Source organism: Manis javanica, chromosome 3 (genome assembly GCF_040802235.1).
Source record: "Manis javanica isolate MJ-LG chromosome 3, MJ_LKY, whole genome shotgun sequence".
Taxonomy (NCBI): domain Eukaryota; kingdom Metazoa; phylum Chordata; class Mammalia; order Pholidota; family Manidae; genus Manis; species Manis javanica.
Window position 1 is genome coordinate 193,159,745 of NC_133158.1, and position 15,554 is coordinate 193,175,298.

The window sequence follows — 15,554 nt, forward strand, 5'->3', positions numbered from 1 at the left end:
TTACCATCACATAATGTCCCTCTTGTTTCATCTTTTTAGAATTGAATGCCACTTGTCAAATATTAATATTGTCATTCATCACTCAAAATTTCTTTTTCTCTGTATTTACTTAGCTATCTTTACATGTCATTTTATTTTTAACACTTCTTTATCACTTTATTTAGAAGACTTTCCTAAAATAATAGATGAATTTTTAAACACAGTTTAAAAATTTGCTTTGTTGTTTCCCCTTTCCTTCATTTTCAAACTTCCTTTCTCACTTAATATAAATTTTCTTATAAATAATGAAATTTTTAAAGCCCACTTTTATTTTACATTTACTTTAAAAATTTTGTTTCCTCGTTCTTTAATTTCTGCTTACTTACTCATGAAGGTCCTCACCCACTCACCCCTACCCTCCACACCCTCTTAATTTGCAAATTCTATTTAGGTTGTTCGTTTCAAAATAACCCCTCACTGAAAAAGTGAATGAATGAATGAATGAATGAAATAGATATGAACTTGAAAGCTTTGTCAGAAAAGGGCATGGTTTTTAAATATTTCTTCTAGAGAGGCAATGTTGAATTAGGAATTTTGATCTTCAGTGATGAGTGTAAAAAATATTCAACTGTATCTTAATTTTACAACTAGATAGATTGGTCTTCATCTTTAGCCTGTAGCTGTATTCTTCTTTAGCATACCATGGCAAATGGGGAAAATCTCTTAATTAATTACTTTTACCTTAAGTTCAGAAACGTATTTTATTTCCACTACTTCACACAAAGTCTGGCACAAAGTAATGACCCACTAAAAATGTTTGTTAATTCAGGAATCTAAATGTTAAAAGGAACTTTAAAGGTCATTCATTTCGACCTCCTACTAAATGCATACATCTCTTTTATATCTGTTGACTGAATATATCATATTCAGTTTTTATTAGAAGACATTATTTACGTTTTGATTCATGTGTTTGGTTTACATATTTACTTTCAATTTCTGGAAACCCTTTAGAATAAAGTATTCCATTTCCAGAAAATATTATAAGAATACACTTGATCAGTAATTACTAGAGTTCCTTTAATAAAAGGGAGAAAATTTTTAAGTTGATTTTTCTGACAAGAAAATAGTAGCTTATGGGGTTTAAATAATGTGATGATCCAGCGCACATCCAGGGATGAAGCTCACAGCAGTATTCTTACAGGCCCTCACCACTTAAGTTCCACACATCATTTATTATGAGTCCTAGGATACTGATACTGTAGTTCATAGATAAACATGAAAATATTGTACTTAAAATTTAAATTTTATTATTTTCCCAGTGGTATGACTGATCTAATTATACTCTGTCATGGGTTCCCCTTATAACCAACAAAATACATTTCTAATTAAGTTAGCAGATGCTAGGGGTACAGCTGGTGAATCAGAACTAGACCTACCCAGCCAAATTCACTAATCTCAAATCACATCTAAGAAGCCTTAAAGAAAGTGATATCATACCAATATAAGAACATGCAGGATGCAAAAATCATAAACTATTTGTTATACAAGAGTGAGATATCACGTTTTCCATTTCCACATAGTAAAAGCATCACTTCAAAAACCACAGGAATAAGAAAATTTAAGATAAGCTGCCAGGTTTGAGCTGAGAACGTTAAGCTGTTAAGCAGTGCTCTCCGTATCAGCAGCTCACGGCTGAACGTGGCTACCTGTCAATTGCAACAGAGCCCTCTGGAAAATATTTGTTAAATTCACCTTTGACTCTACCTACAATAGGTCTATGACCTCAGGGTTGCATGCCTACATAAGCTGTTGCAAAACTGCATTAAAAGTATCTTCTTTTGAGAGATAAAGTAAATGCAGCAAACAATTGGTGAAACTAGGTGAAGGACATAGAGGTATTCATTAAACTGTTCTCCCAATTTCTCTGGGAGACTGAAAATGAAAAATAAAAGTTGTTGGAGAAATAAATATAATTCAGTCAAAACAAAACAAAATTAAAAAGAAAATATATCACTTGTTAGTCACATCTTGCTTGGAAGAAGGAAAGAAAAGGTACAGCGGTTAACATGGATACAGTTAAGATTATTTACTTAAGTATACAACTCTTCCAGTCTAATTACTTCGAAAATAAAATATTGAAATAAATATAGGGTAATTCCATGTTCCATGACTGCTATCCTACAGACATAAAGAATGGTTAAGAAGTCATAAAAAAAATAATTATGATAGCAGAAAATAGGGAATAGGACATGAAAGGTATTTCTCAAAATAAGATAGACAATTGGCCATTAAGCATTTCAAAATCTCTTACTTGCACTAGTAACTAAAGATATGAAAATTAAAGCAATTGTCAGTATTTTAATCATAACATTCAGCATTAGTGATGGAGAGGAAAAACAAAAAACAAACACCTCTAATTCTGTGTGCCAAAGGTAAATTGATCCAACCTTTCTGGAGAGTTATAGTTTCAAAACCTTTGGAATACCAAAACTCTTTATTTCCATCACAAATTGTGCTGCTAAAAATTTATTCTAAAAAGAAATAGTTAATATATGTTATATATAAACAGAATATACACATGCAAAAAAATATCTGTAGAAGGAGGCTAATTTCAGTATTCTCTTCACTAGAAAAAGGTTAGAAAAACCTAAATGTCAAATGACAGGGACTTGCTTTAAAAAAGTTAGATTATATTCACATGATGAAATACTTTATGGCCATCAAAAAGCATACTAGAGAAAATAACATCATAGAAGAATATTTAGTAACATGGAGAATTTCCTATGACAGTGTGAAAGATCAGGCAGTAACACATGTACAGAATAACAAAATTATAAACCAAGATATTAGCTGCTTCTCTGTTAGTGCCGAAATTATAAGTGGTTCTACTTTTGCCTATATTCACAAAATGTCTACAAATAATATGGGCTACTTTCATTATTTGAGACCACAATTAATGTTGTTAAAATAAAGAGAAGTTATTTCATTTGCTGGTTTAGCTGTGATTAGGCACCAACACATTGTGATTTGGTGTGGAGTTGAACAACAGTGAAAGCTCAAGCCGGGAGTGCCACAGTGCAGGAAGGGATGGAATTCAGAAAGCAGTTTCGGCTCTAAATATAAATGGTAGGTATCATCTTTAATTTGTTTCAACCCTTCAAAAAAATCTAGGGGTCCAGCCTAGAGAACCACCTGAGACTGAGAAGTACCAGAGTAGAAACAGTGGTTCCAGTGTTTAGAGACCATGTTGTTAAACCCAAGTTGAGTTTAAAAATAGGCAGTGGTCACTTATGAGGTCACAATAATTCCAAAGATGGTCACTCACTCTAATTACTGTCTCATGGTTATTGGTTGAGTGGGGAAAGTGCTAGATAAGAAAGATGGGTGTCTCAGGTAAATGCACATAATGGTTAAACAGAAATGTCACCTAAGCTTCTGCAGCTGGTGGCCAGACACAACACGTTTTTGCTCCATGTGAGGATATCAGTGTTCAGCTTAAAAGACAATCCCTTGGTTACACTGTTTAGCTGTTTTTCTTGGTTCATAAATGCAGAGGAACTGGAAGCTTACATCCCAAGTGCATATATCCTTCACAGTTTGTTCCATACTTTCTGCCTCAATTGTATAATAAAATACACTTCTCATGCTGTAGTGGGGGATTAATAATTTTCAACTAATTTTGTTATCTTCATAAAACTCACAAGTTAAGCTTTTTTAGACACTTTTATATATTCTAACAGGGGACACTATCTTTTTACTATATTCAAAACTGTGATGCTTGAACAGGCAATATCAGGTATGTAACTTTCCTCACCAGGTGGTACCTTAAGAAGGTTTACTTTGTCTAGGTAAATTTACGTATGACACATCACCCAGGAGTGGCCTCTCTGTTTCTGCTACTTGTACATTAACTAACAATTGACCATCAGATTATCTACTGGTTTTTAACCTGCAGTTTTACTTTAAGTTCTAGGGATTCATTAGATCCTCTGTGAACACGTAAAGGGGATGAGCAAAAGAGTGAGGGAGACTGCCCTTGCCTTGGGGCCCTGCCATCCCCCCATTCGGTGGGCTTTTATACATTCAAATCTTGCTAGAAAAGTTCTGCTATCAGGTATTTTGCTTATTGAGTTTCTGGTGTGTGCCTTTATTGCAAAATGGTTGCTATATGTTACAAAAAATGGATAGCCAAGATCTTGATAATATTGGATTTAGTCATCCAAGTTTTTTGAACTTATGAAAATCAGCGTTTCTGACAGGCCAATGATTCAGGAATCAAAGATGAGTAAGAGCTCATTATTGGTGAAGAAGAAAGGTGTGTAAAACAGATGAATTGCAGTTAAAGTGAGGCAAAAACAAATAGCAATTTGTGAGATGATGTTGGGAGAAAGACTGTTAACAGTAGAAGTATCATGTAAAAGGGCCTGACCTTCCCTGGAGTGGCGAGAAACACACTGTGACAGAAATGTAGGTGTAGAGTAACGTGGGGGGGGGTGGCAGGATGCCCTGCTGGGACCAAGCAATGAACTATTTCACTCCCAGCTAAGGAATTTGAGTTTAACATTTAAAAAACAGGGAGCCAGCATTAAACAGGACAGGAACTTAGAATTTCCTACTGTTAGGACAATATATGTGATGGCAAAGTAACAGAATATAGGCAGAGGTAGAATAGCAATGACAGCAGAGAAATGAGGTAAAAGTTTAGGCTGTCATGTAATTGTAGATTAATGATAACAAAAAAAAAACTGAACTCAAAAAATAAATAAATAAATAAAATAAAAAGTTTATGCTGGGTTTGATGAGGAATTAAAAGAATAACAGCATTTCTATAACAGAAACTAATGACCTTTGCAAAGGCTACAAGAATAAGGTTCAGGACAAGTTTCCGTGAAAACCCATGGGAGTGATGCTGCATTAAGGGAAGGAAGACATAGAGTCACAGGGTCGCCCAGGGCAGTTGGGGTGAAGTGATGGGAGAATACAAGGCACGTGGAGTTGATACACTCATCTCTTGGGGAGAAGTAGAAAGAACGGAAAAGCCACTTCTACTTTAGTTCTGGTGTGACTATAGAAGAAAGTAAGATCTCCGTCGGATTCTATAAGCCTAATTCCAGGGCAACAGCAACTGCTGCTTTCCACCTCACTACCTCCCTCAAAAACAAACAGTGAGGACTTGATCCTGACTGTCCTCTGGGGACCTCAGATCCCAAAATCTAGCTAAGCACCAGAGTAATGATTTTTCCAATGTGCAGAGTGAGATTTTGAATCTTCAAATATTCACTGCCAGTTTATTGCTACTTGAGGTTGTGAATACTTCTCTTTTCTTAAAAGTTCAAATCCTAACTCATCGGCCATGTGGATTACAAAATCAGAAAAGATTAATTTATTGTAACAGAGACTGTTTTAATTAATAAATCTTTTTGAAAGTTTTCTATGACAGATCTTCCATAAATAAATAGAGTTTTAAAAGTGGACTTTTAAACAGAAGTTTTTAGTTTGCCTCACAGTTTTTCTACAACAAGGATAGAAAATTCCTCTTCCTAATCAAACTGTTCACAATTATCCTTCTCGTTACTTCTTGGTGTGCAACATAAATGAAGGATATAAAAGAAAACTGTGTGCTATTTTTAATGTCAATCATTGTAAATAGTTTTTTATAAAGTCACACTCGCAACTTTTTTATAGTTTTAGAGGGATCTAATGTGTGAAAGAAAATTCCAATGACATAATATACAAAAATGTTGTTACTTATAGAAGAATAAAAATCTATGTTCAGGAGATCATTGTTTTGGGAAGAAGGGCCTGATTTTCATAGACATCTTCTTCATTGAGTACCAGGAACCCTTCCAATTCATCCACACCACACCGTCATCTGTGCCATGTTTTGCCATGTCCCAGCTGTAGTGTCCACCCCAGTAGTATCTGCCATTTGGATTGGCTGCATGACATCTATTATACCACCATCCACCACCATCTTCTTTCGAACACTGTTTATTGGGATCTGCAGTTACCCTGAAAGGAAATGTGTTTGGGTTATTAGAACATCAGTGCTCAAATTAATTCTTTGCCAAGTACCCACAGAGGAGCGCTGTGTGAAGCACTTCTTCCCTCTGTAAAGTCTAAAGATAAAGTCACACTAACACACAAAGACCCTCTTTGTCCTATAGCAAGAAAGAGAGATAATGGACCTATAGGGCAAATTCATTAAAATTGTTACTTTATACTAAATGACAACTTTCAGATCCCTTAGTGTAAGAGAACCCTGGAAAACAAAATGAAGGTTTCAATATACACATTAAAATATAGAGATATAGAAATTTATCTAAACACTCACTGCTCGGAAAATAACTGTGTTCTGATTCCAGTTCTATCATTGATAGCTGTAGGACTTTAGGTAAATTACTTAACCTCTCTAAATTTTATCTATAAAATGAGAATAATGGCAACTTTATAGCTGAAATGCTTTAAAGTGGCACATAAAAAGCTTAGTACAATGGCTGACACCCAAGAAATAATAGTTATTAATAACATCAACCATCATCAATGATTCCAAGTAACAATACTAGTAGTGGGCTTTAAAGCAGGAAAGAAGGACACAATACATACCAGCCGTCATTGTCCCTGTCATAGGTGCTGAAATACATGCTGTTGTGAATAGTCATGGTTCGGTTTTCTCCAATCAGTTGAGAAGCTCCTTCCATAAGGGCGTTGCCAGCTGTGCCCTGATACTTGTTCACTGAGATTTGGTATTTGTTAGCCTCATTCTGTACAGTGAATCCTCCATAGAGTGCCTTCACCTTGTCTCCTTTCCAATCCTCCATTTCAATCAAAAGTTCTGTGGGTCCCAGGTTGGTAAGCTGGCTAATCTTATCATTTCCAAGCCAATACTCACCTAAAGGAAAAATAAAATGATATCTCACCAAAAACAAAATGTTTGGGAACTAAAACCTGCCTTTCTTCCCTTATCTTTAGTTTTCACATCCTTTTTGTAAACTCTTCTCAACCTCCTAAAACTCACCAAATCAGACTCCCAATACTATGTTTTTTCACATGGAAAAATAATCCATTTTAAACAGTATGGTTTTTATTTGCACTCCCAGATTTTACCTGGTAGGCCACAGTATTTTTTCCCTTCTGCACTGGTTGCAATATTTCCAAATCCTTGTTTATATGGGTTCCATGTCCTGCCAAAGTCAACACTACCATCCTGACGGTTCTGAATTACTGTCCATCCTTTGGTCAAAAGAAACAAAACAGCACATATTAACCAATAACAAACAATGTCACTGTGAGGGGAATGTCTGCATTTCTAATTTCCATTTGTCTGAGTGTCTAAATGTCCATTTGTTTTTATACACACCCCTTTTTAGTGCTCCAAAATAGGAAATAAATATAAATAAATATAATAATGAAATACGTATGAGCAGAAAACTCTTAAAATCTTTGGAAACTATGAGTGCTATACCTTACCCCAAGTTGTGAGGCATAGATATTTTATAGCTTTCAATATATCAGATTGAATTCCAAATCAAATGGCTCATTCTTAGTTATGCTGAAACTAGGTTGCATTTCCTGGAATTTTACAGTATCAAAATAATTACAGAAATAATAGATTAATAACTATCAAATACTTACCTCCATTTTCTGTGTTCATATCACAGTATACTCTGTATGGCTTGATAAAATTGAGAGGCTGAATGAGATACATTTCAGATGTTTCACCTCCTCTCCTGATAATTTCCTCACATTCTGCAACCATAACATAACATTGTATTCAGAGAACTACAACATAATTACTTGGTCTTTAGTCACTAAATTTATAAGACAACTGATTACATAAGTTACTGAGGAATGTTTTAGACATTTGTAATTATATTATAGAAATTAAATCTTCCTTTCCCTGAAAATCCAACTGTTTGGAGGAGTTCTATCTGCCAAAGGGATGAAAAAAGTCCTTCCCCATCTTTTGTGTCCTGGGATATCCATGAACTAGAACACGTGGGGCAGAGAAATTCCCACATCTATCCATGCTTCCGTCATCTCTTCAAGCAAGCATGTACCTTACACAGGAGAAGCTACCGCTGTCATTACACTACATCCTGTGGTGTACAGCATCCAAAGCTGACAATCACATTGCTCTAAGTCAGGACATCGCAGGCTGGGATATCTTCATGATGGGTTGTAATGTCATTAGAAGATGTTGGGGGAAAATCCATTGAATTTTTTTTTTTTTAGTTCTCTTATTTTTAGAGTGAGTAAGTTCTTCTGGAACCCTCTAGAAACATGTTTATTAACTAGTTACCTTTGCCAGACACCACAGGAATATTGCAGCTGACAGTGCACGGGCTGCGGCAGTATTCCATCTGAGCAGAGACATCAGATTCTAATTTTTGTATTTTGCTTCTCAAGTTTTCCAAGATTGCACGGAGCACACGAAGGTTAGTGGGGATATTACTGTTCACAGTCTCATCTATATATATTCGATGCTTTTCCAGCTCTGAGGAGTACTCAGTTACTACATTTTCATTATCTGGAAAAATAAATTATGTAGGAATGGTTAGCTTTTTCTCTGAATGAAAAGACTAAATATATTCAGTCATACAATTGTGATTTTAACTTTCTGAGAATAAACTTGTGGTCACTGAGCTACCTTCAGGCAGCTGTGATATGCAGTTGTACCTAGGGAATATTATTTGGCTCATCGCATACACAAATTGATATAGAGTCTCGCTACTATCCTAGTAATTTACCTTAGGTGTAAGCTAAAAATTATGCCTAATAATAAGTACAACAGGTAATTCATTTCTTTGGTGAAGAAAAAAGGAGAAAGCAGTATTTCGGCTTTTCATCTCAGAAGTTCAACATCTTATGGAGTGGATACACTTGATTTACTTATCCATCTCACGTAAGTCAGCAGAGCCTTGATGTTTACGAGAGACATGACGTGATTCCTTTGAAAAATGTCCAGATTTGGGTATGCTATTCAGTGAGATGCCTCTGCCAGGGGCACCCACCAGCTGGTCCCCAACCACCAAGTCAGCGCACTCCAGGCTCACAGGTCAGAGATCATCATGTGCAGTACAACTGAGGATATCATCAATTACTCTCTTATATTCAAAACCTGAATGTTCAATCTATAAATAGGTTTTTACCTTGTGAATATTGTCTTTTGAGTCATACATTTCTTATATACCAAGAATAAGGGCATGCAGTGAAATTTTTCACAGAAAATCATCCTTACTGATGCCATACTGGGAATGAGTTGAGTTGTGTCTATCTGACAAATTGCAAGTTGAGGACCGTGGGTGATTAGACCCACTCTATGACTGCTGTTTAGGTTAACTTAGAAATGTTACTTTTCTCATAATTGTGCATTTGCAAGGCAATCTAATGGTTCCAATTTTATGACAGAATCAAGCCAATAACATAAGGATATCTACCTTTCAATTGCTTCTGCCTATTTTTCCAAATATCTTTTAGCAGAGTCATGTAGTGAACACTGGTAGAAGAGGTCTGGGAAATAGACTCTATATTACTATTTAACTCATTTATACTGTTTCTGATGGGTTTTTCCTGTTTTATCAAAGCATCTTGCAGCTGACATCCTGTAGGACACAACACTCCCTGCAAACAAACAAAATAGAAGGCATTAGGTAAAGGATTTGGGTTATGGATATTTGTGAAAGTTGCACATAGTGAAAATTTAATGATATCATTAGCCAGTATAAAAACATGTAACTGGATTTTCTTTATGTAAGACCGGAAATTCTAGTGTTGTCATCACATTCCCAGGAAGATTAAAAATAGTCCGTACGATAGAAGGAATATAGTTGGGCTACGAAAATTTCACCACCTGAACAAATGAAGAGGGTGAAATAAAAGGTCAAGACAACATCCACATGTTCTAATTTGTAATCTTAGGCCCAGACCAGAGAAAACTGGAACGGAACCCTTAACAAAAGGGCCCAATAAGTTTATATTTTGTGTTTATTTCCAAAATAAACAAACAAAATAACCATGAGGGTAATGTGGGTCAGTGCAACATGAGGAAGGCATGATGAATAGGCCTCCTGGGCAAAAGTGGGCGGCCACTGTGAGCACGGGTGAGTGCACTCACCAGGTCCGGGTCAGCATGAAGACAGCCCCCCGCATCAGGGGCTTTTCTTTCCACTTTCTTTTTGCTGGCAGCTGCTTTGGCTGGACGAGCTTTATAGCCAGTTCCACTGATGGGAGGTGGGGCAGGTCTCAGGCTGGGAGCCTGTTCCCTCTTCTTGTCAAGGGGTCGGTGACTACGGGCATCCAAGGTGGCCTTCAGGGAACCGGGCAGAAATAAAATACAGTGTCATAGGAGGTTTGAGATGTAACTGTTCCATCACCCTCACTTTCTAATTTAGGTTATCACATGTCTGCTCATTTTCTGAAGGTCCATCAACTGGCTAGTTGTTGTCAGTAAATCAACAGGCTGCTTAGGTCTCTTCAGTAACAGAAGAAAGAGAAGCTGCCAAAGCTATTGCACCTGAGTTCTTTTTTTAAAAGAGGCTGTTAAAAAACAGCTGCGTTAGGTTATGGATAATAAGAACGACCTCAGATTCCTGAAACCTATGCACTGGAATACACAAAATAGTAAGGAATCTGTACCATCAGGAAGAATAAATATTCTTAAGCAAGTTGAATTTACTAAATGCCTGCAATTATTCTTAATTATTTCCCGACTTCAGTTTTTATGACATGATGATTAAGTTGGCTAACTCCTATATAATAGTATTTAAGAGGCAATACACATTTACTGAAAAGCGAAATTCACTTAGGACCTATTTCCAATAAGACATCCTTTGACTCTAACACATTTGCAGAGGAGTAGGCACTCTGGGGCCAAACTGCTTGTGCTGAAATCTTCACCCTACCACTGATTAGCTATCTGATCTTAGGCAAGTTATTTTGTCTGTGCCTTTATCTGTAAAATAGGGACAATAATATTTAGTATCTACTGTATAAGATGACTGTAGGGATTGAATGCCATTGCATATAACATAGTACCTAGTACATAATACATACTCATTATTATTTTTATTGTGACCACACATAACAGATATTATAGTTTAAGTGGCTTCTCCACTACAAATTCCAGTCTTACTCTTATCCTCTATCAACAAAATTACTTGTTAAACCATTCTCATGAAATTTCCTACATGATTTCTTTATCAAACACCATGATTTTCTCAGATTTAAAATAATTCTCAAGGTATGTGCATTGGAATTAAAATTATTTGCTATCTTACAAAATATTACATTAAAATATAATGAGGTAGAAAATATGCAATATAATACAAAAGTGTTGGCTTGGATTAACTATATTATCATGTGATCTTTGCCAGTAATTATATCCTTTGGGACTTAATTACCTAACAAATGACAAGATTTGAAGCAGAGACTAAACTCTCTATTTTGTGAGCCTAAAGTCATAGAACGACTCTACTTGAAATACTATTGTCATTTAATCATTGAGTTATAATAATATTTAATTTAGTGGGAGGGTGTGAGGCTTTAACCCAGGCAAGCTGGCTTCAGATTCCCCTGCTTAAATACTGAACTTAAACTATAGTATTTGTTATATGTGATTGCAATAAAAATAATAATGTGTGAAGATATGGAAAAAATACAAATATTGCACATTCAAGACATGGTACCAGCCAGAGCTGGTCTGTTCTAACAGGAATTTTATGAAATTTGATTCCTGTTTATTACAAAATCAAATATTTTTGTTTAATTCAGAGTGCCATTAGAGAGATAGATTGTCAGCTTTACTAGAGAAAAGGAAATCAAAAGGATTTAAAGACATTAAATGGGCATTTAAGGTTATGAAAACCATTCATTGAAATAACTAAAACATAACTAAATAAATACTAATAACTAAAAAACTAGAAAATCCATCTTGGAATCTAAACTGGTAAACCGTAATTAGTTGGTGAGCAGGTATTTGAAAGTGCTTAGCCAAATACTTTACCAAAGTTTACTCCTACATATTCTTTACATTTTTCTTACCTAATGTGATTTACCAGACAACTATCTTTTTATATGTATATTTAATTATTAAAACCACTTAAGTTCCCTTCACAGTCAACAAATAATCCAAAGGGAATCACTTCAGTTAAGTATTATTGTGCACTCTTATTTCTAGAGCAACGATACTGTTTGCAAGAAACTTGACGATGATTCATTTGATGATAAAATTAAAACTCTTTTAATATTTATTTCCCTAAATTCATTTCTGTATTTTGGTAACTTCAAACCAATATGAATAAATCAGCAAAGGTAGTACTTGATGGAACACTGTTCTACAAATGAATAAATTAAACTGAGCTGTCTTTCATAATCATTAATAACAATAAATACTACTTATGAATTAAATTTTCTCATTTTAAAAAAACATTTCATTTTCTATTACTGCACTCAATCTATTCTGCTTCTAGATTTAGTGTATAATCTTCATTCATAAAAAGCCAATGATTTTTATGATTCAAGATTATCATATGATGATTCAAGAGCTACATATTACCCTCCTTCACCAAGGAGCAACCTACCTACCACAGCTTTTTTCTCTTAAAATACTGCTCTTCCATTATTTCATAGTCTGAAAAATTTTCAGATTTTTGTCCTCATAACCATAATAATGTATTATTATATAATATTATTATTACATACAAAATAATAATAATGCTAGAAGTAAATGAAAAATCACAGTACTCAGGGTAACAACAAATGAGAAAAACACATCATACCTTAGCTTTGTCTTCTTCCTGGGAAAATAAAGGTGATAAACCGGAAAACAAGAATTATTATTTTGGTTTTATATAAGAAATACTATGTAACATTCTTTGAATAAAATGGGTTTCTTAGAATGACAGTTCAATTTCATAACTAACGTCAATGTTAATTTCATTAAAATAAATATTCACATATAATTACATTCTATTATAGTTTATGTTAATAATATTAGTAATAATATAATTTTTTAAAAGTCACCTCATCGTAGTCACTGACAGCTTGTAACTTAACTATAAAAGCACACAACAGTAGCAGTAATAGACGTTTCATGGTTTAAAATTTTTGGAAGTTCCAAGAAATTGTCTTTTGCTTGTGGATTTAACTTAGAGATCTTCAATCCTATATATACCTGAGTTCTCTGTTAGATATGACTTTAGAAATCATTACCTTCTTTAGTTAATATTCAATTTTTTGACTCACTTGTTGGCTGAACCATTTTATCTCTTAAGCAACATCTTCCCATCAAGACTTATTTACTTGTCATACAACTCTTCTCTGTTCGCCGAATTTAGAAACATCAAAGTTTTTCAATGCACTTAATTGGGCAGTATGATTGGAAATTAGGACATTCCTAAAAGATATGTGTAACACATTTTCTGTAAATTGATGTGGACACTACACAGGCTCACAAAGGATGTGTGAAGAAAAAAATATTTTTAATCCAAGCACAAAATATCGGACCTACTCACAAGGCATCCACTAACGTTGTAAGCTTACTAAAAGTATATCATAAATATTTATGTTTTAAGGTAATTCACATAATTCAGTTCCAAGAAGGGCTTTTGAAATCAAGAATGTTATAATACCATGTGTTTATTTTCTCCTTTAGACATTAATCAGAATATCCAAATTACAATTCATGTCTTAGGCTGTAATAGAAAAAACAAAAAGAAAATGTCATCTCTTTTGCTCTGACCACCTCTCATATTTTGTCCTTTATTAATATAAGTTAAAATGTTCAGCAAATTCTAAATAATATTTAGACACAGATTCCTAAATTAAAATCATTATTATGGTGATTACATCTATATTTAACATTTTATTTTATTTTTACATTATAACATGTATTTTATTTTATACTATATTATGTTGTTTATGAAAACAATGTTATTATAACATTAATGCATTTGCAGTCTTCACACATTTCAAATAGATGCTGACACTAAATGTCGCCCACTTTCTTTCATCATGTCCTATAAGCCACTAAATCCATCTCTCTCATCTTTTCATTTGTTTGTCGCAATCAGACTAACAACTCCTATAAGAATCAATAGGGAAACTAAAGCCAGCAACACAATTCCCAGCAACCATGCTGCTTTATAGCTTTGTGTATGTGCGCGTGTGTGTAAAGTGAAACATTCTCATTAAATGAATTTTTTAAATTATTTTATTAGAAAGATAGCAGGTTATCCAGAGTTGAATCAGGAGAATGTTTTAAATAATGCTTTGAAGCAGACTCTTTATAATGGTATGAGATCCACTAAATTTCTTTCTGTTCTTGGTAACAAAGGTTGCATTCCCAAATTCTTTTAACTCAGATTTATAGAAGCAAAATATTGAGTTTAAATTAAGTAAAATACATGGTTAGATTGTTCCAATTATGTGTCCCATTTATTAGTACTTTAAATAGAGTATTAGAGTAAATAAGAACACTTTAAGATTAGCTTAATTTTAATTTTTCTTAGAGAAATACACAATCTGACCATAAAAGCAAGAATGTGTGCTGGCATTAATTAAAATAAGATGCAAGAATATGAAGAATACATTTTTCAAAATGTAACTGAGAAAAAGTTCATTTTAATAATCTGTATTTTAAGTACAGATATTATATTAATGATGTCAGATTCTGATTTTAAAAAACTACCTGATAAGACTAAAACAATATTTTTCTTTTGAGGTAACACTGTCTTATTGTTACTTCGGTTTTGAGCACTGACATTTCACCAACTAACAATAGAGCTATTACCTGATTTCTAGAAGTTTGTTTTTTATTTTTTTTAATTAAATGTTTGAGAGCTTTTTCTAACATATAATAGAATATCATACAACATTAAAATGAAAATTCCTTTACATTCCCACTTTTTTTCTACTATGATTGGCATTCTTGCCATCATCAGCAGGAAGATGGAAAGAAACTACTAGAACGTACATGCCATAGGAGCAGAGACTTAACATTCATTCCACAAATAGTTCTTGAGAACCTCCTATGCAACAGTGGGCTGAGACTTGGGACTCATTGGGGAACAAGATAGACATGGAAGGCATTCAGTAAAAAACTGTAGCATGAATGAGTGAACTAGCCTTCACTGAAACATGCCTCAGATGCCAAGCTCTGATAATCATTTACCTTAATTTGTGAAACCACTAAGTTCCACAGATGATGAAACAGGGTCAGGGAAGTTAAGTAAACTGCACAAGACATAACAGGTAGTAAGTACTGGAGCCAGGGCTTGACACAGGTCTGGCTGACCCTGCAGTTTCTGCTCTGTGCCCATTATACTATACAGCCCAACAAAATATAGACATTGTAAAGAATGTATCTGTACATTTTTGGTTTGCTTGTTTTGGCCAGCCCATTGTCACAGGACTATAGTGTCTCAGACTGGCACCCTCATTTTAGCCTTTATTTTCACCCTTATATATATGGATGTGGGTGTGGATATTCATGTCTATGTGAGAGGCATAACCGATGCATGATAATAACTATGAATATTTTAATTCTAGCTCTTGTTAGATATTTTTTCCTAGAG

The 15,554-nt window shown here is 34.3% G+C and overlaps 1 protein-coding gene across 2 annotated transcripts; it reads right to left on the minus strand.

Annotated features, from left to right (window-relative positions):
• Window positions 1-5,361: 5,361 nt before the first annotated feature.
• Window positions 5,362-13,141, minus strand: FGB (fibrinogen beta chain). 2 transcript variants are annotated; one of them, XM_017674920.3, is made up of 9 exons: window positions 13,003-13,141; window positions 12,759-12,776; window positions 10,097-10,288; window positions 9,420-9,603; window positions 8,282-8,509; window positions 7,615-7,728; window positions 7,087-7,212; window positions 6,586-6,871; window positions 5,362-5,991 (listed from the first exon to the last, which is right to left on the minus strand). In XM_017674920.3, exons 1-9 carry the CDS (start codon window positions 13,072-13,074, stop codon window positions 5,760-5,762), a joined length of 1,452 nt encoding a protein of 483 aa, XP_017530409.1. In that variant the 5' UTR covers window positions 13,075-13,141; the 3' UTR covers window positions 5,362-5,759. The 2 variants fall into 2 exon arrangements, with proteins under 2 accessions (XP_017530409.1, XP_036854894.1); XM_036998999.2 differs by lacking the exon at window positions 12,759-12,776 and having other exon boundaries at window positions 13,003-13,136.
• Between the last annotated feature and the right edge of the window lie 2,413 nt (window positions 13,142-15,554).

Coding starts and splice junctions, on each gene's coding strand:
- FGB (XM_017674920.3), bottom strand. CDS start 13,074: ATGAAACGTCTATTACTGCTACTGTTGTGTGCTTTTATAGTTAAGTTA. Junction 9,604..10,096: donor TTCATGCTGACCCGGACCTG/GTGAGTGCACTC, acceptor GTTTGTTTGCAG/GGAGTGTTGTGTCCTACAGG. Junction 6,872..7,086: donor AAAATACTGTGGCCTACCAG/GTAAAATCTGGG, acceptor TTTTTCCTTTAG/GTGAGTATTGGCTTGGAAAT.